The sequence below is a fragment of the Phocoena phocoena genome, chromosome 1, assembly GCF_963924675.1.
Source record: "Phocoena phocoena chromosome 1, mPhoPho1.1, whole genome shotgun sequence".
Taxonomy (NCBI): Eukaryota; Metazoa; Chordata; class Mammalia; order Artiodactyla; family Phocoenidae; genus Phocoena; species Phocoena phocoena.
Genome location: NC_089219.1, coordinates 181182059 through 181207344, shown reverse-complemented (window position 1 = coordinate 181207344; position 25286 = coordinate 181182059). Strand labels below are relative to the sequence as shown.

Genomic DNA, 25286 nt, shown 5'->3' with positions numbered 1-25286 from the left:
AATGTTCATAGAACTTATCATATGGCTTCATTATTTTGTCATCCATCTTTGTCATAGAATCATACAGCTTTAGAGCTGAATATCTAGCCCAGCTTCTCTCTTGCACAAATGATAAAACGAGGCCCATCACCACTAACACACATTAGTATTTATAGATCGGTTAAATTACATTTTCCAACTCCTAGTAAATATTATTTATTGGCACACAATATTGCCTGGTGAACAAATTGCACTTAACATAAATTTAAAAAGAATTTCAGCGACACTTAAAATAGGACTTTTCCTAATATACTCTAATGAATTTTGTCATATTAAAAATGAAAGTGATGTTGTTGAATACATTGTTACCACATAATTAAGGATTTCCCACAAGTAAGATTGACCTGCAAAATTATTTTTCAGTTAAGTGATACAATAAATGCCTTAGTCTACCAAAATAACTCTCTTTATAGCAGCTTTATTGAGATATAGTTCACATACCATAAAATTAACACATTAAAGTATACAATGTAATATTTTTAGTATATTCATAGTACTGTGCAACTATCGCTGCTAACTCCTAATATTTTCATCATCCCATAAAGAAATTCTTTACCTTTTTGCAACCGCCCACATTGTATCCAAACTCTTTCAACCATAGGCTAATCTTACCCTGTCTCTATAGATTTTCCTATTCTGGACAATGCATATTGCATATAAACGGAATCATACAATATGTGCTTTTTTGTTTTTTGGACTGGCTTCTTTCACTTGGCATAATGTTTTTAAAGTTCATCCATATTGTAATATGCATCACTACTTCGTTCCTTTTTATAGCTGAATAATTTTCCATTGTATGGGTATATTTCATTTTACTTTTCTATTCATCAGCGGATGGATATTTGGGCTGTTTACGACATTGTGAATAAGTCAGGTCTTAATATTAATGTAAAGATTCTTGTGTGGACATGTGCTTTAATTTCTTTGGGTCTATATCTAGGAGTGGAATTGCCAGGTCATCGGGTAACTCGATTTAGCCTTTTTTAGGAAGTGCCAGAATGTTTTCTGAAGGGATTATAGCATCTTACATTGACAACAGCAGTGTATCATGGTTCCAATTTCTTCATGTCCTCATCAATGCTTGTTATCATCTGCCTTTTGCATCATAACTGTCCTAGTGGATGTAAAGTGCTGTCTCGTGGTTTTGATTTGCATTTTGCTGATTACTAATAATGTTGAGCATTAGTTCATGTGTTTATTGACCACTTTCATATCACCTTTGAAGAAAAACCTATTCAGATCTTTAAACAGATAAATACCATCACTTGAATATAAATAGTCATCCAAACAGATCACTTAATTTAAAATATCTAGTATATTTTATTAAGAATATTGTATGACTAAAGTAATTTGTATTGTCTTCTGTATTATGAATTAAATGAAGGTGTAGTGAAGATTCAGTTATTAACAGAATATGTTTGAAATTTTGCCTTTGAGCATCAGCAGAAATCAGAGAGCTCAAACATATTGATTTAATAATAAGAGAACAAACTCGGGAGCTGAATTAAGTAGTATAATGGGGAAAATGTTGAATAGTCTAGGAAATGCTTTATGCAAAGATTATCAAACCACTAGTTGAAAAAAAGCTTACGATAATACTCAAATTTCCCCATTAAAAAAGGAGAGAGAATAATATTATTAGAAGTTCATTATATCATAAATGAACTTTTAATGGTGATTTTTTTTTTTTTTTTTTTTTTTTTTTATGCGTTACGCGGGCCTCTCACTGTTGTGGCCTCTCCCGTTGCGGAGCACAGGCTCCGGACGCACAGGCTCAGCGGCCATGGCTCACGGGCCCAGCCGCTCCGCGGCATGTGGGATCTTCCCGGACCGGGGCACGAACCCGTGTCCCCTGCATCGGCAGGCGGACTCTCAACCACTGCGCCACCAGGGAAGCCCTAATGGTGATTTTTGACTAAAAATAGTTGATATTGACAAGCTAAACACATTAAGATCCAACAAACACAGACATAAATATAATACAAAACCTAAAATAGTCTAACTTAAAAATATATTTTAAAATTAAGTGCTCTGTAGATTATGGGTATTTAAGGAAAATAATAAATATGAGTTGTGGAACAAATAAAAGAGACAAAGGAAACAGGAGTTAGAGATAGAAAGGTCAGCTCTTTTAGTGACAGACCTGCCTTAGGTCTGAGAATGGAGTTCCTAATTCAGCCTTAGAATTAGATTTGCTCACTTAAAAAACACCTTCGTCCTTTTCTTAGTTCTCTTCCTCTAGCCCGTGATAATGGGGAGAAAGATGGAAACCATATATTAAGTACGAATTGCCTACCTCTGTACTTTTCTATGGGGAATATTAATTTTAAAAATATTTTGGAGTCTCTGGAGCAACTTAGCTGGGACCCTGAACAATATCTCCCAAGGCTCATTAATGCTGTCACGATCTTACATTTTCTTTTCCTAGATGTTAATGTACTCATCTTGTTCTATTTGATCTGTGAGTCAACTAGATGATGCTAACTTTCGGTGACTTTGAATAACTGTGCTCCTTTTGTTCATTCAAGTTTACTCTGTATTTTAGCCCTTCATAGTTTTCCCCTCTCACTCACTTCATTTACATTTGAGGGCTCAGTGCTCTTGGCAGAGGTATTTCTTATTGTCAATTAAATTAACATTTTGAATTATTTGGCAAACTCATTAGAAAGAGGAACAGAAGTTTATTCTTTGGATCGATATCACTGTAGGCTGTCAAACAGGTGATGATTTTAGCAAGGAGATGCCAAATTATCAGAACAGTTAGTAGACCTTCAATTGGCCCATCTTGATGACATTTTGTCTCTATCAAAATTCAATTTTTTCTTTTCCTTTCCATTTACTTTCATGAAAATATTTATTTCATTAGTCCCATCCAAGAGGTAATATTTTTGCTCTTAGTGATCCTCAATGGGAAGGAAAGAGAGAATTGATAAGAAAAATATTGCAAAGTTAGAATTTACACAACTTGGCCACTGATGAGTTATGGATGTAGAAAAGAGAAAAAAAGAAAAAAATCCATTTACACACTGAGGTTTGACAGTAGAGAACTATAAAATGTGTGGTTTTGGCAGGAGAAAGGAGTTTGGTATTGGATCTATTTGCTTTCTGATGCGGGTATCATTGCTCGTGGAAATTACTGCTACTCTTGGTTCCGGAGGAGAGATCAGGGCTATTCAGGGCCACAGAGGTGAAAGCAGAAATGGTGGGGATTTGGGGAAAATGACCACTTAAGGCTTTTCCTTAGGAAACAGATGGAAGAAAAGGACAGCAACTATAGTATAGCCTAACAGAACAAAAAGGAGCAAGGATTTCTAGAAAGAACTGGATGGTTGACAATACAGATGATTTAAGATGGAGAAGACGCAAACAGACTTAGTAGGTCACTGGTCTCTGGGAAGTTCTGAGAAAACAATTTTGGACGATGGAGACTTTCTCATTTTGAGATAGTGTGAACAAATAAGGAGATGATAAGAAAGTGAAGCCTGGTCGAAGGCCGCCACTTCATTAAGTTTGTCCAGGAAGATAAGAAAGAAAAATAATGAAAGCTCTGTTGCACAGCAGATAGTTCTGGTTCCACAGAAAGCTGCTTCTTTGATCATGGCGATTAAGAAAGATTGTCTGTATATCCCTGGTGGCCCTTTCTCCATTTCTCCCATCACACACACGCACACGTGCACACGCACACACACGCACACACACACACACACACACACACTTCAAGACTGGAGGTCTGAATGGAGTAATTGCAAGAAAGGGAAACGATATACCTCTGAAGGTTACTCATTTTTCTTTTATATAAACTAACATGGACTGAAAATCTCCACAGAACTACATTTTATTAGGTGTATCCAAAATCTGCTTGATTACCCGAGAAATGTCTTTCCTAATCACGCCTATTAAAAGATTAACTAGAGGGCTTCCCTGGTGGCGCAGTGGTTGAGAGTCCGCCTGCCGATGCAGGGGACACGGGTTCGTGCCCCGGTCTGGGAAGATCCCACATGCTGTGGAGCGGCTGGACCCGTGAGCCATGGCCGCTGAGCCTGCACGTCCAGAGCCTGTGCTCTGCAACTGGAGAGGCCACAACAGTGAGAGGCCCGCGTACCGCAAAAAAAAAAAAAAAAAAGATTGACTAGAACATTATTCTATTAAACATATCTTGAGAAATACAGGTCCTGCTCAGTCTGACAGTCCTCTGCTTGGAAAGGCTTTAATAGCTCATCTTTCATTATCAAATTAGATTTAAGTATATCCATTTATTTATTTAAAGCCCTGTATGCTCTAGTACTAATTTATTTTTATATCCTTATTTCTCATGATACTCATATGTATCGTGTTCTCCAAATAACATGATCCTAAATATACTTTGCAGTTTCCGCCTTCTACATCTTTTTTTAACGTTGTTCCCTCTGCCTTGAATTTTTTCTGCCTTCCTAGAGGGTTTTGCTAGAATTCAAAAATTCTATCTCCTCAAGAATATTTTTAAACTCCCCAATTTAATGTGATCTTTCCCTTCTACAAACTCACATAGAATTTTATGACGTTCTGCCAGAGCATGTGTTATGGTCCTTTTATTTTTTCCTACATAATAGGGTATAATTTCGTTTAAGGTGGAGAACATGTCTTACTCATTCTTATACCTTCTATAGTGTTTCACAGCATGAATGCTCAAAAAACACTAGTTAAGTAAATGAAGTAAAGGATATACTAAAGATGATTCATTGAGGCCCCTGGTTCAAAGTAGTTTATGATCCACAGTCTTCCTCTGCTCTTCCTCATCTGCTCCATTGAAATGATACCAAATAAATAAAAGTCATAAGCTTTTATCAGTGAAAAAGAAGAGATTTCAGTGAATTCCTAGAAGATGGAAAGTGAGTAAATAAACTTGATGAAACCTCCATCCCAGCATATGTTTAGAAGGTGATACAGCAGGACAAAATCCCAGCCCCCAGTGAGGCTCTGGGGTGCAAGATACCTAGAAAAAAAGAGGACACATTTTGATTGAATTTCTGTATACAGAAAAAGTTACCCCTGTTTCATCCACCACAGTACCATTTCTCTATAATTAAGTTTAGTCAGACATTTACCACTGGGAAAAATCAGATTTTTCCTAAATGAATTAGTCTGAATTATAAGCCAGCATATAGTTTGGGGTTGGGGTTCAACGCTCTTAATCTGGCATTTAGAGACCCCAGACTAGATAGTTTGAGCCCTTCTTGCTTAATATAAGATGTAACCTGTGTAATATGAATTAACAAATCATATTCACAGAGAAGGGAATCTATTTAATATCCCTATATATTATACTCAGAACTTTGAAATATGGCTCCTGACATTTGCTGACAGCCAGCATGCAGGTTGAAATGAAGGGAACAAATCCAGCTAGAAGAGAACAATATCTGTATTCACACTGGAATTGTTTTGGTATAATAGGGCTGTTGGGTCTTCTACTCACTAGCAAACAATTTTTTCTAAGGTCAAAAAACTATAACATTTGAAAGGAGAGTCAAATGTTTGGAAGGAAGGAGAGTCACAGTAAATGAGAACAAAAATACATTAAAAAGAAATTCAAATGTATTTTTGAACAGTAGAGAAATATAAATAATAGTTCACAAGAATACTGAAGGATTATGAAAGGGTGATGATGATTGTTCAAAGGAATAAAATGCTGAGGAATTTTTTTATTTGTAGAGTTGAGAATTTTCAGAATATTTAACTTAAATTTGTTGATTATGATTCTGGAGTATATGGTTTTCTCTTCAATAATAATGGGAAAAGCCATAATACATAAATACACAAATCCAGAATAGCTAAAAATAATTGTAATTATTACTCCCAGGAAGATACGAAAAGGAGTTATAGTAGAGAAATAGAAAGTAAAGACCTTTTGAAATTAACAGAGTGATTATAAAAACCTTGAAAGATAACATCGTAGAAATCTTGAGGATTTCAGATTTAAAAAAAGAGATAGAATATGTAGGAAAAATAATTCACAGTACACAAGATCAGTCTTAAAGAGGTAATATCTGATTTGGTGGGAATTCCAGAAAGGATGGAGAGAATAGAATGCAAGAAATTATAACAGAAGAAGGGAGATTTAAATCTTTAAATAGACCGGGTTTCTTGCTTGTGAATGACAATGAATGAAAGAGAACCACACCTAGAGACATAACACTGCCAAATTATAAAGCAGTAATGATGAAGAAGAATTCTCTTAAAGTTGTAGAAAGGAAGAGCAATCTCAATATTGACTAGGATTCTTAACTTTAGGCAAGGATATTCATTGAGCTAGTCTGATTATAAAGAGGTATATGGAGGAATATAGATAACTCATAGAACAGGAAAGTTAACCTTTATTTAGGCTCAACATGCACGAACAGTTCCCACTACCCCACCTCACAGCTAACCCAATAAGGAACTTTGACCTCTGAACATCCTGGGAGCCAGCTACCTCTGCAGCCAAACATCTCAACAATATAGATGCTCCCTTGCCTGCCTGTTTCCTCATTTAGCTCACTTCCAAAATAAACTCTCGCATTTGTGTCCAATTGGTAGAACCTAGGTCACATGTCTGTACCATAGCTAAAACCTATGGTCAAGATAGGAAAAGCCAGACAAGTCTCAACAAGAGACTGGACTAGATTAAAAGCAACATATACAATGGGATGTGGCAAAGGAAGTTTCTGTTTTCTCTCCCAACTGGAAAAAAAAAAGGTGGTCATAAACTCCAAGAAAATGAAAAAGAAACTATAATAAATCAAATTAAAATGTGCCATAATACTGAACAATAGGTTGTCAGTAAGTAAGGAATTTTTTTTTTTTTGGTATTCTCTCTTGAATTGCTCAGGGAATACAGAGAAGTTTATATAATTATAGCATTCCACTGAACTCTTAAATGAACTATGTTGCAATAATCCTAATAATGTAATCACTGAACTCATGTTCTCTACTTTTTTTTTTCCAGCTTTATTATAATTGACATGTAACGTATAAGTTTGAGATGTACAACGGGTTCTCCACTTTTATCTGAAGCCATTGATTTATTTATAGCCAGGGAACAAAATACAGATATTTGCATTTTCAACAATGTAAAAAGGTGCAGGCAATGATATTTTAGAGAAAAGTAGGGAGGAGATGTAGAAGGGAGAGTAGCTAATATCCTCAGCCTACAAAATGGAAAATCAAGAGACCTGTATCTATAGTCACTGCTACTCTATACTTCCAGCCCTGTGGGGAATCTGTTGTGAGATAATTATTTTCTCTCACACCTCAGAGATGGTGGTCAATAGAAAATGCCTACAATGACATAGCAATAAAATTTGATAACACATTTTTATTGAGATACCTCAAAACTCTTCAAATGAAGCCCAGAATCTGGAAGCATTTTTTTTGGGTCAATTTAAGTTATGAATGAAGTCCCATGCTAAAAATAGCACTGAATAGAGTTAAAATATTGTTATGGTTTGGTCATTCATTCATTCATCCCACGATAACAATCACATGCATTCATACAGTGTAAGACACTGTGTTAGGAATTTGGGAAATACAAAAATGAAAATGTTCCATTCTGGTCACAAAAACTAATAAAACCACAAGGCAGAATACAATGTAAACATGGCTTATGTATGTTTGCAATGTATTATAAGTTTCCCCTAGTAGATTTATTTTATTAATGTAATTTCTTTTAGCTATGGTAAGATTAGTTTGCATACCTTGAGAATAAACCAAATGACAACATGGACAGCCAGTGAAGAAACTTGCCAGTTACACATAATTTTAAAAGAGCAAAAAACATACTCAAAATGATAAAATGTGAATAACAACAATAGGAGCTTATGAAACTCCTATATCCCTAAATATTAATATTTATAGAATACAACTTTCCCGAAGACTTCACTATGATGTTCTCAACTAAAGTGACAGATACAGCAGAGCAATGCAAATGTACAAGAGCACGGAGCACTTGACCATAAGCTAAGTGTATGGTACTTATTCATAAGCAAGCTGTGTTCTGAGAGAGAGAGGGGGAAGGTACCCCTTCGCTATGGATTTTTATTAATGCTAAAGGAGAACAGTTTAAAATCAGTGGGATACGACTTATTTAATAATGGAATTAAAGAGCTGAGAATTCATTGTCATTATGAGAGATGCATTTATTTTTCACCTGACAGTTTAAGAAGCAGGTGAAAAGTCTTCACAGAATTTTAGGATTTGTGTGTGTGATAATTAGGTGGCTTCTTGAGTTAAGTGAGCACTTCAGAAAACCACACTAGAATTTTTGAAGAACAAACTTTAAGGGTAGTGAGTTTGGGCCACTTTCATGTGCAATCAGCCTTTCAAATTTAACGGTGGAGCTTTATTTCATTTCTCTTTGAAATCTCTTTCAAAAGGGTGTTCACTGTTTATGTTCACTATTAAGAATGCTTGAAAGTTGTATAGCATTTCTCTCCTCTCCTCACTTTCACAGCAATTTTTCTTATCCTGAGACTGGCAAACAGCTTTCTGGTTCCATCTAGTGGCTGAAAATTGATTATCATCCTCTACATGGTTTTAATGTTAGGACTCAGGTTTTTATTTTGATGTCTGATACCATAAAAAGCTGGGGGAAAAAAAATCTTGAGTCTTATTACTTAATCTTGAGTTTTATTACCTCCTCTACTTGGAGTTCTTGACTACTTTTCTTTCTACTTGACTTGACTAGACTACTAGACTACTAGACTTGACTAGACTACTTGAAAAGTAGTCTACTTGACTACTTTTCTTTCTAGGTAAGACACACAATTTGTGTGTCAGATCGATCCCCAGACCAGCAGGAATAAATTTTCATCCAAAGTTCTGTGTTAGCTCTCTCTTTTGTAGCCTCACCTGTAGTGGAAGTTTCCGTCTACTCTAATATGCCCTTTCCATTCCATAAATTACAATTATGTTTTCAATGACACAGGCTACAATTTGTCAAAATCATTTCTTTTGCAGTGTTCACTGTAGATTCCTGACATTAATAGTAAAGGGAATTGGAATACCATTTAAATATTTTAATTTTTAAATAAAGTAAAAGCTTGGGACAATTGTGAATTAATGTAATTCATGTATGTTTTCAGAGAGGCTCCTGTAAAGAATATAAACAATTATCTGGAACCAAGCTGACATTAAATTGGTGAACTACTAGAGTATGGAATTAAATAAAATACGTTAATTTCAGTTATATTAAAACCTTTGGGTCACTTGTTTTACACTTTTTACATCTACTTTCAATCTAGTATAATGAGGTAATAGATTTTCTTATGTTTAAAATAAAACATCATAAGGAAATTTTATCTTATGTAACTCTGCAAGTATAAATTTAAATGACATCTTTTCCTAAGGCAAAGATTTCCTCCAGTTATATGTAAAGCCTTTTATTACATTTTGAAGAATGGATTTTATACCGAAGATACCTTGTGACAATATGTTCTTTATTCCCATTGATGTGAAAATAACTTAGTTTGGTAATAAAAATAAGTATATAAAAGCAACTAATTTGGCAATCTGTGTCAATTTTGGTGAATCTGAAACTAACCATTTTTTGTATATTTAAATGCCTTATTTAGGATTGAAGAGAACAAAATGTACTAGCAAAACTAAATCCAATAATTACGATGCAGAGGTGTTTAAAATGACAGATATAATATTGTAGAAGAGATGGATTTGCACTAATAATTTCATTGTACAATCTTGAAGGCAGTAATGCCTGCTTACACTTCTTGAGTTTACCTTTAGTTTGGTGGCATCTTTAAATACACAAAGAAAATATGAAAGTAAAATTCAAATTTTACCTTCTAAAAGTTATTAGTTTGAGTTTTACAAAAACATACATCTTCATAAAAATAGGGTATTGTCCATCAAATAAGGTTGTATGCTGTTTTTAAAAAAAATGCAAACCACATTACTGAGCAGGGTCATTCAGTACATTCCTGAAACAGGAACAGAGAGTGCAGTATAATAAGACTTCAAGGTATTGTATCTGGAACAGGAAATTCCAGTTAGATTCTTATTTTCTCCTTTTGGGAAAATTTGATGTGGGGGAATTTTTTTTTTTTTTTTTTTTTTTGCGGTACGCGGGCCTCTCACTGTTGTGGCCTCTCCCGTTGCGGAGCACAGGCTCCGGACGCGCAGGCTCAGCGGCCATGGCTCACGGGTCCAGCCGCTCCGCGGCATGTGGGATCTTCCTGGACCGGGACACGAACCCGTGTCCACTGCATCGGCAGGCAGACTCTCAACCACCGCGCCACCAGGGAAGCCCTGATGTAGGGAAATTTTGAAAACCAAAACCATGTCAGATTCTTTTACTACATTCAGAGGCCTGTATGAAGCACGTTTCTGCAAATTGCAGACCCAAGCACTTATTAGCTGACAGTCCTGTTCCAACTGGTTGGTCGTGTTGAAGCACAGGAGACTGTATAGGAGTTAATTTGCTCTCCGGCAATAAAAACCCGTTTGCCTTGAAAGTGTAATCGTGGGTTAACAAGGGATGTGCAACTTGCATTTGAAAGAAAAATAAAATCAGTTGTCAAATTTAATTTATGCACCATTGAAAAGTTAACTGGAGCAAATGATATTTCTAACTTGGGAACAATAAACAGGATAGAACGAACATACCTTTTCTTAAATTTTTATTTTATTTTTATTTATTTATTTATAAGTGAAAGCGGGTTTATTTAGAGACAGAATTCCATAGACAGTATGTGGTCCATCTCAGAGAGTGAAAGAGGCCCTGAAATATGGGGTGGTTGGTTCTTTATGGGCTGGCTAATTTCATAGGCTCATTAGTGGGAGAATTATTACAACTATTTTGGGGAAGGGGCAGAGATTTCCAGGAATTGGGTCACTGCCCACTGTTTGGCCTTTTATGGTCATGAGAGGGACTTTTCATGTTGTCCCAGGATTGGTGACCATAACCTAAAACCAAGGAGGAAAAAGAGTCAAGAATCCCATTTTCTAATCTCCCCACCTTTCTGTAGAAAGAGAAGATCAGAGAGGGAGCAGTAGTACAGCACAGTGTTTTTGCACCTACCCCCAGCCTCATGAAGTGAAGTCCAAAAAATGACCTAATACTCGTGGAGTATCTGCAGGAAGTGGGAACTAGCAATTCGTTCCCTCGTTGGACATCTGCATATGTAGTTTTCTGTGATTATTTGAACTTGAAGAAAAAAGAATTTGAGAAAGAGAGATGGCAGAACCTTCCCTCCCGTGCTTGGGTTTCCAGCAGCACAGCTGATGGCTTAAAAAGATTTGCACTCTCTCTCTGTGGTACCCCATCTAAGGGTTCTGCCTACAAGGTGAGGAAACCCAAGCAGCCATAGGGTGGATGGGATGTGTTGCTGGGAAGTAGGTGAGATAGAGTGAAAGACAGTTTCTTGCTTCCCAGTGATGGTGCCCAGAGGCCCACCCCTCATACCCCACAAAGTATGTTCACATGTCTCTACAAGACACCTTCACAGAGGCCATTGCTGACCAGTTAGAGTCACTTCTAAGCATCAGCATTCCAGGGAGAATTAGCCTGACCTGGGAAGATTGGAGTTTCAAATCAGATGGGATTGGGTTTTTTAATAACTGAACATGATTTGAAAGAAGTGGAATCTGCCCAAGACATTATTATTATAGGACAGGGATGGAGATTTGACAGAGCATGGCCGAAGGCTACAAGGTCATGAAGATTTTAACATGGAAGTTGTAATTTACTTCACCGGACATTTGTTTGTTTTCTCATAAACAATTCTCTATCACCTGTCCTTACACTTTCCTTTTTTTTTTCTCCCAAATATTTTTCTCACTAAGACTTTTGTTAAGGGTTTAAAATGCAGACAAGAGCAGGCACAAGCTTCTTTTCCTTCTAAGCTTCCCACTGACATTTTTCTAAGGCTCTCATGACTATGGTATTGGATGCATGGATTTCACAGCATTACCCTTTATTCAGGGCAAATAGAGATCTAAAGAGATTCAAGTACTGAGCATACACGTTCGTTCTGTACTTCCTTTACTTTCTTAGTAGAATATTTTCTTTTCATATTCCTCTTCTTCCTTCTTTCTTTTTCTACTAACACCTTTACAAACAGCTGGAGCTGCCATTATTTTGAAAATAAAGGTGTACCTAAACCTGTCTAGGAAGAATTTATTACTATTTAATTACCAGTCAATATGGTAGAGCAGCCTCGAAAGTGTATGAAATAGACTATGGGCTATCCTACTTTACAGGTTGGGGTTTACTTCGAGGTTAACAGGAATTAAATGCACAAGCCAACTATTTTCCCTAAATGTTCATTTGATTAGTGTAAACACATAGTAAGTCTTTTTAAAATGGCTTTTCACGGAGCTTTCCATTCTTTGCTTTTTTAGGCTTAATATCTTTCGTGTTGTTTACTGCTGCTGAGGTTAAGTTCATTTCATATCCATTTATGATTATGAAACTCAGTGAAGGTCCTCCTCGCATTCTAACAGCAAATTCATCATGGGGAAAGTAATTGGTGAGGCCTAAAACATGATTCTGGTGAAGGAGAAAGGAATTATATGATTAGAAAAGCAGAACATTTAGTAACTGAGCATGAAGAACATTGTTAGGTTATTCTTTGTTCACTTAACAAAACATTTATTAAGCAGTTACTCTGTGTCAGAACAGATGTCTTGCCTCAGAGATACAGTGGTAAACAGGACATGATCCCTTTCCTCATGGGGACTATTTCACAGGGAAGCAAGACATTAAGGATTAGTTAATACAATTTAGTGTTATAATATCATGAAGGAAGTACACCACTGCACAGCTGAGAGAGTAATGCCTGAGCTGTGGGTCCAGGAACAAGGAAGGCATAGGAGGAAGAAAGAACAGCATTGTGAGAAGACCAAGATAAGAGAGTTTCTTCTTCAGGGGAAATTAAAGACTGCTCATGGCTGGAGAGCTCAAGAGAAACGACACAGGAATGATATTTGAAATTTGGAAGACAGGCATGGCATAGGTCAGGAGGGCTTTGTAATGATGGTAAGAAAGTTCACCTTTTTCAAATGGAAGGAGGAAGCCCTTTAACTATTTTCAGCAGGAGAGTGACATGAAGTGATTTGAGATTTTGAAATTCACTCCTAATGTAGCACCAATCAACACAGGAAGCAAGGAAGCTAGGAGATGGGTTAGCACAGTTTTTAGGAGTGTAAGAGTGGATGGTGGAGAAATAGGTAAGTGCTACTTAAGAGCTACTTAAGTGGTAGAATTAAAGAATTCTCTTGTATAAAATATTTGGAAATATATTATTTATTTATATGATACATTTCCTCTCATTCAAAAATAATCTTGAATTAAGTCTCCCCAGATACATAAAGTGGGAAAAGACAAAAGAAAATTCAGGTAGAATGGTAAGTTGAAGACAAATCAGAAGTTTTTTATTTTGTTTTTGTTTTTTACAAAGCTACAGGCTATAAAATGCCTTGTATTATTAATAAGGGTAAAAGGAAAATTTGGCTCTCACATTCTAGTATCCTGAAGAAAAGAAATAGAACAGCTACACATTCACGCTAAATATTGGAGTTACTCAGAACTGAAGCTTCGGAGTAAGGGGCAATGTTTGTAGCCAGACTGCCTGGGTTGAATTCTTTGGTCTGTCCATGCTGGCAAGACCAAAGACTTGAAACCATTGAGCCTCAGTTTCTTTATCTGTGTGATGGGCATAATACTAGCATGCATCTCACAGATTGTCAGAAGAATTAAATGCTGTCATTAAACAAACATTTTTTGAACATTCACTGTACTCTAGAAGATGTTCTATTTACTGGAGATCCCACAGAGATCAGGATAGACAATGGACTGAGAAGTTCTGGTGCTTACATTCTGCTGCAGGATGAGTGAGAGATAGTGGAAGAAATAGACAAGTAATAAACATACAAATGAAGATTGTCAATATCACAAGGCTGTCAATTTCACCCAAATTTATTAATCATCCCAATAATCATATCAAAGGTATTCTTTTTGAAGTAAACCAGCTGATTTTAAGTTCGTATGGAAAAATGAAGAGACAAGAATAGCAAGAAAATTTTTGAAGGAGAATAATAACGAGAGGGATTATCCTGATATATTTTGAAACAATTTTATAGCTACAATAGTCGACATAGGTAGTGTTAGGTAATGGGTAGAGGCAAATCAATTTGACCGACTAGAAAGTTGAGATCGAGGCCCATAGGTAACAGGAATTTGGTGTTTGATAGGGGAGTTATTTCAAACCAGCGTGTGAAAAGATGGACTATTCAATAAATTGAATAACTGGGTAGCTTTCTGGAAAAAAATTGTTGATACATTCCTCATAGTAAGAGGGGAAAATATTACTTTCTGCCTAAATAAAATGCTAGTCTCAAAATATTGGTAAGCAGGGAGGCCTTGTATAGTGTAGCCTGTAATGCTGCCTTGAAAGGTAGCAGTGAAAAATATAACAACAAAAAGCTTAAAATCCTTACTACTAGCCCTGGTTTGTGTTTTCACTTTGGTGATGCATTTTATTTTTTATTTGTTAGAAAATATTTCAGATATTCAAAGGTATAAGAATATTATTATGAGCATCCATGAACCTAGCATTCCAAATTTAGAAAAAATAAACATTCCACATGTTTGTGAAGCCCACATATACTATCTCTGATTTATGTGTCTTCTTCCCTAGGACCTAGTTAACTAAATGAGCCACCTAGAGCTACTTAATCCTTTTAACATTTTGTATTTGAGATTTCCCCATGGTGCTTTATAAGCATTAGTACTTACATTTTCACTTTTATCTGTATGGATATTTATTCATTTAATTTTCATATTTCTGATGGCCATGGGCACTTAAGGTGTTTATTTTTATTTTTCTCTTCCATCAGCAAATACTTTCAGGTCCACTTGCAGAACACACCCAGGATCTCACCTGGTCCAAGCCATCATCTTCTTGCTAAATCATTGCAATAAACTCCTCACTGCTCATTGCTGCTGCTTCAGTCTATTCTCAGGACAATGACCAGAGGGATTTTTGCGAAGTATAAGTCAGAATCTTTTGCAAATTTTCCCTACAAAGGTCAAAGTAGTAAGATTTTAGAAATCCCTTCATGACCTGTCTCCCTGCCGGTTACTTCTCTGGCCTCATTTTCTCCTCCTTCTTCAACCTCAGCCAAACTGGCTTCCTTGCTTCTCCTCAGCCATACCAGGCATCCCCCTGCCTCAGGGAAGCACTTGCTGCTGCTTCTGCCAGAAACAGTCTTCTCCCCTGTGACTACCTCTCTCATCCATTTCAAGATTTTTACTTAAATGTCATTCTCTCAGCGAGGTCTTCCTCAGTCATACTATTTATACTCCAATCCACCCCTGAAAACGATTTCCCTCTCTGCTTTATTTTTCCCCCCACCACTTATCACTTCCAACACATAATTTGCTATATTGTCAGTTTTCCTCCACTAAAGGATTCAAGAAAGAAAGTATGTCTGCCCTTTTTGTCAACTGTCATCGCCTAGAAATCTAGAACTTTTCTTGCCGCATCCCAAGTGCTCAATAAATATTTCATGTAGGAATTAATAAGTGAGACTTGGACATACCCATTAGTAGTAGATGGAGTTGCTCATTTCCAACATTTCTCAGGTAATTAACATGACGTGAAAGAAAAAAGAATTATATATTTACAATTAGCTGAATTTAGAGATTCATTAAAGATGTTTGGTAAAAAGGTGCCAGTATAAAATAGCTTGGAACCAGCAAGTGATTTAAGGAAATTCATCAGAGCTGTCCTTGTCTGACCCCGTCCTTCTCTGTTTCCTTCCAAGTTACCATATTGTATTTCCATTTCAGCTGCTGGAATTAGATTTGTGATTCTCTTGAATAGCTTTTAGTGCCCTTATGTGACAATTATTTGACCCCATGAGGCCTTTTGGATGACAAACAAACCCTGATGAATTACTGGCACCTTCTCTTACATTTTCAGCCCTTTAAACGAATTCTATCTCTGCCAAGTACTATCTTGCCAAGTAGCAATATGTTACATACCAAAAATAGTTTTATTTCTGTTGGCCAAAGGAAGAGTTTTCTCCACCAAGAACAATCATTCTTAGGAAGTAGTAGTTAGGTGTAGCCATATATAGTCAATAGTCAAATGTGTTTTGTTTTATTTTCCTAGTTTAAAAAATATGTTAACATTACAGAAGAAAGGGTGAAGATTTTAAGAGCAATACTGTTCATATTGTGACTAGGAATGTTGAAAATGGCTCCCGAATTCAGCAATGAGGAAGATAGAACAGCAAAGTAATAATGGATGCGAACATTTACTGAAGATTCCTGTGTTCCCAACATCTGCTAAATGATTTACTTGATTCACTGCATTTTCTCCAACCCAGTGAGACTGATAATGTTTTTTACAGAAGTAAAGTATCACAGAGAAGTTAAATAACTCACCCAAGATTGCAGAGTTAGGGTTCACATCAGGCAGTCAGACTCCAAGGCTCAGACTCTTAACCCTTAAACATCCTTAAGAAGGAATGAAGTGCAAGTGAAACATACATGGAAAATATATGGTTTTTTAAAAATTTATTGACACTTTGAAAATGTTTATAAGTGTTTTATAATGTTTTCAGACAAAACTCAGAGTTTAAAATATGATAAGTATGACTTGTCTGCTTTAATCCATCCAGAAGCTACAGAGGTTATGATGAAATATTTTGATTTTTATAAATTCATCTCTTTTCTTCTAGGAGGTGCATTTGTTGTACTTACAGAGTTCATAAACTTTATTCACCAAAAGTAAATGGAATTTATTGTATAAAATGGGAAAAATCATTATTGTATATTCACAATAAATTTTGTCATAAGTTGAGTTTTTAATAAATTTCCAAACTCACTGAGCAGAATATTCTAGAATAAAAAAGAAACTGTACTTTCTGTGATAAACTTATCTTCTTTTAAAAAATACTTCTGGCAATCTCTTTTGGAGATCCTTACTTTTATCACAAAGAAGTATCTTTTCTTAACTGGTACACAATTGGAAGAAATCCATTGCTATGATATGGACAGAAATTAAGAGTATGTTTCCTATAAAATCAAACTGATAATTTGAGATGTATGTATTCATAATTTTAAAAACAAAGCAAAGTCAGTTACATACAGGAGCCAAGCAGGTATCATAAAGGGGATGAAGTGGGCTGTATTACTGAGACTATAAGGCAAGTATTACATATAGGTCGTGCATGACATGATATACATAAACAAAGACTAAAAATCAGATGCTATAGCTCACTGGTTCATGATCACAATAAATGCTTTTATTAACTGGATTGTGAAAACCTTCTACTTTTTAAAAATTTGCCATCTCTCAAGTTTCTATGTTGTGTTAGTTTTGAAATTTTTATAGCAACTCTTTGTAAATCATGTCATCATTTTGAGCACCACACAGATAACTTCTTTGAACTGTGCTTGTCCATTCTTACAGTTGGAAAACTCCAGATTATGTATGACAAGGACCGTTTTTTGAACCACATTCCCTGTTTGTCTCTCTCTGTGTGTATGTGTGTATGCTTTTGTTGCAGAGAAGGCCAGCAATCGCCAGAACAATGGCAGAAGATGTACGGCAGATGCTCTGGGAATGAAGTGTACCACATCGTTTTGGAAGAAAGTACATTTTTTGCTGAATATGAAGGAAAGAGCTTCACCTATGCTTCTTTCCATGCACACAAAAAGTATGTTTCTACTTCCAGAGTGGAATTAAAATATTAATCAGTCCTACCTTTAAACACAGTTTTCCATAATATAACCCATATTGGTGCTCATAAGTTGCAATTATTCTTGAATTTTTGACATAATTATTGAGACATTTGAATTCTGGCCTTTGGTATGGTCTCTACGAGTTAAGATTCTTGGGTGTATCATATAACTTAGTAAGAATATTGACTTTAGTGTCTTTTAATTTATCTTTAAAAATATTTTAATCCTGTAAAAATTCACATGAAAATGAATCTCCTTTATAAATCTAAATTTTAAAGTGGTGATTAAAAATTTAAACAAAGTAAAAATAACATTTATAAAAGCTAGACATTTTTTTAAAACTTGCTTTGTCCAGAAAAATAAGTTTAAAAATAAATGATAGTACCTTCCAATTCAAACATAGAACATTATTATTTTTGTTCTTTTTGAGAGAAATTCTTTACTTAAGAAATAAAAAGTATGTCTAACATGAAAATAATATCTTATTAGTATTATAAAATACTAATATAACATTTTTAAGATCTGTAATAATCTAGTATATTCCAGTAATCTAATATCTAAAGTATTCTACCTTAATTCCCAACAGGATTCTGTTTATATACTTTTTTTATATTTAAAAAATTTTTTTTTTTTTTTTGCGGTACGCGGGCCTCTCCCTGTTGCGGCCTCTCCCGTTGCGGAGCACAGGCTCCGGACGCGCAGGCTCAGCGGCCATGGCTCACGGGCCCAGCCGCTCCGCGGCATATGGGATCTTCCCAGACCGGGGCACGAACCCGCGTCCCCTGCATCGGCAGGCAGACTCTCAACCACTGCGCCACCAGGGAAGCCCTAAAAAATATTTTTAAGTTTGATTTATTTGTAACACTATAAGACATATTGAGATAAAAATATTCAGAAGGTTTTGTGTTTGGAACATAACCTGAAAAAGTATATAAGAAATTTTAAGCAACACCTGTTACATTTAGTGGTTATTATTTCTCCTAATTAAGTTGTGTACCTATTCAATTTTTTTCTAAATTTTTTTCTAAAATTCAAGACAGAACAAAAATAAATTTAGGGACCCTAATTCTTTCTCTTGTGACCTTGAGTAAGTTTCTTCCTTTCCCCTAAGCCAATGGCTGTCAAACTTTTTTGACCAAAGTAAGAAATACTGTTTTATCTTTTTTGACCAAATTAAGGTCATTTTATGGTAAGACCCAGTACACACACACAAAATTTACAATAAAACTCTTACCCTTACTAAATGATATGTACTCTGATATTTCTATTATCTTTTATTCCATTCTTTTTTATTAAAAAACATATATAGTCTTAATTAACTAAATTGATTTCACAACACACTAAGGACATAGTTGATTTTTTTTTTTTTCCTTTAAAAACAAGAGCCTTGAACTTTTAGGATCTTTTCAAGCTTTCAAATGTTCTTATTTGAGGTTTTAATTTTTCTCTGCCTTATAATAGTTTAATTATTTTCTTACATATGTGAACTTTAAAAAAAAACAACTAATTGCTGAATTTAACCCTTAAACTCTTTTATTTTTTTTTTTAAATTAAGGTTTGGTGTCTGCTTGATTGGTATTAGGAGGGAGGATAATAAAAACATTTTGCTGAATCCAGGTCCTCGATACATTATGAGTGCTACAGATATATGTTTCTATATTAATATTACCAAAGAAGAGAATTCAGCATTTAAAAACCACGACCATCAGAAAAAAAGCAATGTATCAAGGTCATTTTATCATGGACCATCTAGATTACCTGTACATAGCATAATTGCCAGCATGGGTAAGTATAAATACATTTGGAAATATCATTAGTCTCTTTCTTTGAAATGAATAATAAATATACTTTAATTTTTCTTAAAATTCCAAAGCCAAATTTAAAACATACTTGTGTGTATTACAAACTTGGTGTAGCTAAGTATACAGAACAAAATTTCTAATCTGTTAACTTGGTAAGGAATTAAGCTAATTCCATACTTCTAACGATGATTTCATATATCTGATTAGTATATAAGCACCTGACACTTCTATGTTTCTTTGTCAGTTCCCTATTCAGTTATCAGTAGTGGGTCTTTCAAATACTCTCCATTTTTCTCAAAACTCTCCTATCCATCTAATTCTCATCACTGAACTTGGCTTCTGTGACACAGAAATTAAAAAAAAAAAAAGATTCAGACAAATAAGAATTTCCTTTAAATTTTGCCACCAAACCACCTACACACCTATAAGCATTTAGTTTCTATCACAAGGAAAATGTGTTTCTTCTTTTAACTTCTAATATCTTAGTATAAATGTGCCTTCACTTATGCCATGGACCCTTCTCCATTTCCCCCTTAGGGACTTCAGTCTTTTATTCATCCTCATTACCTAAATTTTTTTTTTTTTTTTCAAAATCCCTGGTTCATTCTCTCCTATCTCCCTCTGTCTCTCTCTCTGACTTCACCTCTCTACACACACACACACACACACACACACACACACACACAAACACACACTTCTGGACCTCATGTTACAACATCATTTTCACAGATAAATTCCTCTAAAGAGCTGTCTGCGGTTGACAGCTTGAAATCTTATCGTTCCCTCACGTCTCTACCAGTTTAGTCTGAAATCTGCAAGCATTATATTACTGAAACTACTCTGGCAAGGCCACCACTCTCCTCTTTGTCACTAAATCCATTGGACATCTTCGCAGTGTGTGACGGTTCTTAAAACGCTCTAGTGCTTTCCCTCTGCATCCTGTACATTCATTTTCCCTAAATAGTCACATCTGATCTCAGAGATTCAACTGTTCTCCATAAATTGATGCTTCCCTTACCTAAATCATTACCTTAATCCTCTCTTCACAACAATATATTCAACTGTCCGTGGGTTATTTCTATCTGAGTGCCTACAGGAAAAACCGACGCGGCATATTCAAATTGAACTAATCTTTCCCCCCTCATTCAAAACCATTTCCACCTCCTTTTTTTTTTTTTTGCTAAAAACAAATGGGACATCATCATCCTCTGATTGGTAATGCCACAAGTCTGACTTTTACGATTCCTCTCCTCTTATACTTCATAATTCACTGAATTCTACTAAATCTGATCATTAAGTAGCCCCTAATGTCATTCATTTCTGTGTCCACTCTCAGTGCTATCAGTGTGGTCAGTCTGAACCTCCCTCATCCTTTCTCTCCACTGCAGCATCGTCCCCCCAATCTTTTCTGCACGCCTCCGGCCTTGCTGCCCTGCACTCTCCTCCACCTTGCAACCAGAGTAATAATGTTTACATAATGTTATAGTCATTCTCCTGCATTAATCTTTTTAATTGCTTCCTATGAGCCATTGGAAAAAAAGTCTAAATTTTATAACATGGCTTATAATTGGATGATCAAAACCTCTTTTTTACATGAGGCAATCCCAGTTTTCCCAGGGCAGTACCAGTTTATATACATTGTCCTGGTGTCATTATTAACAGAACTCTACTTTGACTCTCAGGAATATCTTAATTTAGAAGATAAATTACACAGTCACTTTACTTAAAGTTTTTTTTTTTAATGATTCTTTCTTATATTTTTAGTCCCACATTTTACCATCCCTTCAATTGCTTTCCTAAGTCCCAATCATACTAAATTTCTTTCAGTCTTCACTAATGGTTTTTCATCATCTCTTCAATTGCTCTCCTAAGCCCCAATCATATTAATTCATTTCAATCTTCCCTAATGGTTTTTCACCAGTGGACCTTAATGCTTTGTTTCCTCGGACGGGATCTACTCCTCAGCCCCTAACTTTGCCGGTGTAACTACTTCTAATCCTTTGCATCTCAGTCCCAATATCACCCCCTCTGAGGCATATTTCCTGGCCCTGCTTGGACTTTGTTAAGTAAATCTCATTGTCATTGATATAACATGATTATTTCTCTTCCATAGCAGTTCTATTCATTTCTTCCACATATTCAAGAATTACTTATTGAGTACCTAGTGTGTGCCAGGAACACTTATAAGTATTTGTGATTAGAGAACAAGCAGACAAAGATCCCTAGCTCTCAGAGCTAACATTCTATCATGGGGAAGACTTGCAATAAATAACACATATAAAAAAAAGTAAATTATTTAGTATGTTAGAAGTTGATGAGTAATAAGATAAAAGAGAGAAGAAAACAGAGCTAGTAAAAGTGCGTATGAATTTTGGGAGAACTGGATTTTTGAGTGGATTGTAGACCTCATGGAAAAGGTGACATTTGAGAAAATACTTGAAGAAAATGAGGGAATTATCCCTGTGATTGTCTGAAAGAAGAACATTCCTTCAGGGATAATAGCCAGTACAAAGACCCTAAAGTAGGAGTAGGAGCCTGACTGTGCTCCAGGAACAGTAAAGAGGCCCTCGTATACAATGGAATATTACTCAGCCATAAAATGGAACAAAATTGAGTCATTTGTAGAGACGTGGATGGACCTAGAGAGTGTCATACAGAGTGAAGTAAGTCAGAAAGAGAAAAACAGATATCGTATATTATCGCATACATGTGGAATCTAGAAAAATGATGCAGATGATCTTATTTGCAAAGCAGAAACAGAGACACAGACATAGAGAACAAACGTATGGATACCAAGGGGGAAGGGGGGGTGGGAAGAATTGGGAGATTGGGATTGACATATATACACTATTGATACTATGTATAAAACAGATAACTAATGAGAACCTACTGTATAGCACAGGAAACTCTATTCAGTGCTCTGTGGTGACCTAAGTAGGAAGGAAGTCTAAAAAATAGGAGATATATGTATACATACAGCTGATTCACTTTGCTGTACAGCAGAAACTAACACAACATTGTAAAGCAACTATACACCAATAAAAATTAATTTAAAAACGTAAAAGAGGCCTTTGTGACTCAAACATGATGATTTGATGGTAAGAGTACAGGAGATGAGAGGGAAAAGGTAAAAAGAGGTCAGATCATGTTGGGCTTTTTAAGTCAACGTAAGAGTTGTAGCTTCTACTCTGAGTGAAGTGGGAGTCACGATAAAGTTCTAAGCAGAGGAACAGCGTGATCTCACCTGTGCTGAACTCCGTTTTAACACAATCACTCTGGCTGCTGTTGAGAATAGATGCTTTAGGTCAAGGATCCAGTGTATTTTCAAGTGGCATTGGTAAAAAAGAAAAAAAAATTCTGTGTATACTGTGAAGGTAGAGGAACCAGGATTTGCTGCTGAATGGGAAGTGAACTGTAAGAAAAAGAGAAGTGTAAAGAACTCAAGGTTTTTCATATAAGCAGCAGGAAAAAGGGAATGGCCATCAATGAGGGTGGGGGAGTAAAGGTTTAGGGGGAGCCAGGGTAGATACAGAGTTCAGTTTGGGACACAGTGAATTTCAAATACCTGTTAGACATTGAGAGGAAGATGTCAAACAAGAGATTAGGGGCTTCCCTGGTGGTGCAGTGGTTGAGAGTCTGCCTGCCGATGCAGGGGACACGGGTTCATGCCCCGGTCCGGAAAGATCCCACATGCCGCGGAGTGGCTGGGCCCGTGAGCCATGGCCGCTGAGCCTGTGGGTCCGGAGCCTGTGCTTCACAACAGGAGAGGCCACAGCAGTGAGAGGCCCATGTACTGCAAAAAAAAAAAAGAGAGATAGGAGTCTAGAGTTCAGGAGAGAGGTGTATGCTGAAAAAGTAAATTTTGGATTCCTGAGCGTATGTATTATATTTAAAGCCATGAGACTGAACAAGATCATTGAGAAAATGATTGTGGGCAGAAAAGGGATAAAGACAAAGGACCAAATCCTACAGCACGTCAATATTAATATCAGGATGAGAAGAAGAAACCAACAAAGGAGACAAAGAAGGAGCTACTACAAGGTAGCAGGGAAACCAGATGAGTGTCCTGTCCTGGGACCCAAATGAATCAAGTGTATGCAGAGGGTGGAGTCACCAGCCATGTCTGATGCTGCTGGTAGGTCAAATAACATGAGAACTGAGAACTGGCCATTGAATTTAGCAAAACAGTGTTCTTTGCCTTGATAGCAGCCCTTTCAATGACGTGGTAGTGGAGAATGCCAGGTCAGAGGGGTTTATGACAGAATGGCAGAAGACAATGTAGAGAAACTAGGTCTAGACGACTCTGAAAAAGTTGTGCTGAAAGAGAGTGCAAGGAAAACACTTGGTGGCAATGGTAGATGTGCAAGAAAGTGAGAAGGGCAAGTTAATCAGGAGTGTAGGTAAGAGAATGAGTACAGCGATGGACCATGGAACTTAGGTAAGGAAGTAAAAAGACATCTGTTGGTTGAAGGAGACTGAAAAGCTAGTGAATTTAATAGATTATAGTTCCAGTGGGAATCAAAAAGGAGGGAGCTGGCAAGAGAAGAGGTGACCATAAGTATCAAAGAATGAGACGCCAGAAATAGAGCTGATGTGTAATCAATAGTAATTATAAAATCTAGGGTATGACCGTGAAAGTGAATGGCTAAGGAATGATGGGAGAAAAGGCCATTAGTGGAGTATAGTCTATAAAAAAAACATGGAATCACTATGTGTACACCTGAAACTAATATAAAACTAATATAATGTTGTTAGCAGTACTTCAATAAAAAACAACAACAACACTACGTGGGATGACAGACACAGGACTGAACAAATAATATAGTGAAAGATACTGGGTACAGAGCTGGGGTATTATAGGTGATGAAAGGAAAATGGTCTGAAAGAGGCAGTGAGAACATTGAGGGTATCTCCCCACTTCCAAAACACAGACATCTCTTTAGGTGTTGCAGCCTTCAGAACTGCAGGGAAAGATGTCGGAGAAGAGCCAGGTTTTGTTAGGGGAAGGAAGGATTCAAAGAAGAGCTTGTTTCTGTAACTGTGACTGCTTTCTAAAATTGTGTCTTCCCTCTGCTAAATTCTGACTTTCTCTTGGTCATATCCCCCAAGCCCAGCTTGGTGCCAGATATCAGTGTTGACAGAATTGTCAGGGAGAGACCACATTTCCTGTGTTGGTCAGGAAGATGGTGAAGATGTAACTGGAGGTGATGTGGAGACATATTTGGGAGGGGGTGGAATTCAGAGAACATGTTTCCTTAGGAAGCAGGTGGGGACTTATCCCCACCGCAAGAGTAGGGCTTAGTTTTACATAAATGGAGGTATGTCTGTTTCATTCCAAACGTAAATGAGGGGGAAAAAAAATGTCTGGTGAAACTCTCATGTTCATTTGCTTGAAGAAGTTGAAGGATTTCTTCTGCCGTAACTTCTCTTTTCTCTCTGAATTAGACGACGTGGTCATCTGCAGGGGACAAACGTCATAAATATGGATTTGGATTAATAGTATTAAGATGCAAATCATATCATATGGCTTTATTTCGATAAATCAACCTTATAAAATTTCATGTTTGATCAGATCCAGTCACCTGATTAGTGGAAAAGTCAATCTCAGTTTTTCTAAGATCTCCATCTCACCTCTAAGATAGATGGAATTATAAATTAATCCTTATTTACGGTGCTAAAACAGTGGCCAAGTGTACAGCTTCTGATGCCAACCGCCTTTGTCT

General features: G+C 36.3%; 1 protein-coding gene across 3 annotated transcripts in view; it reads left to right on the top strand.

Moving 5' to 3' along the window:
• KCNT2 (potassium sodium-activated channel subfamily T member 2) overlaps nt 1-25286 on the top strand; it is a 370804-nt gene that overhangs the window by 245983 nt on the left and 99535 nt on the right. For 2 of the 3 annotated variants that reach the window (XM_065876371.1, XM_065876363.1), the window contains exons 15-16: nt 17587-17736; nt 19317-19546. In XM_065876371.1, coding sequence (XP_065732443.1) covers nt 17587-17736; nt 19317-19546 — 380 coding nt within the window. The remainder of the gene's footprint in view (nt 1-17586; nt 17737-19316; nt 19547-25286) is intronic. The other variant, XM_065876379.1, reaches the window with a different exon arrangement.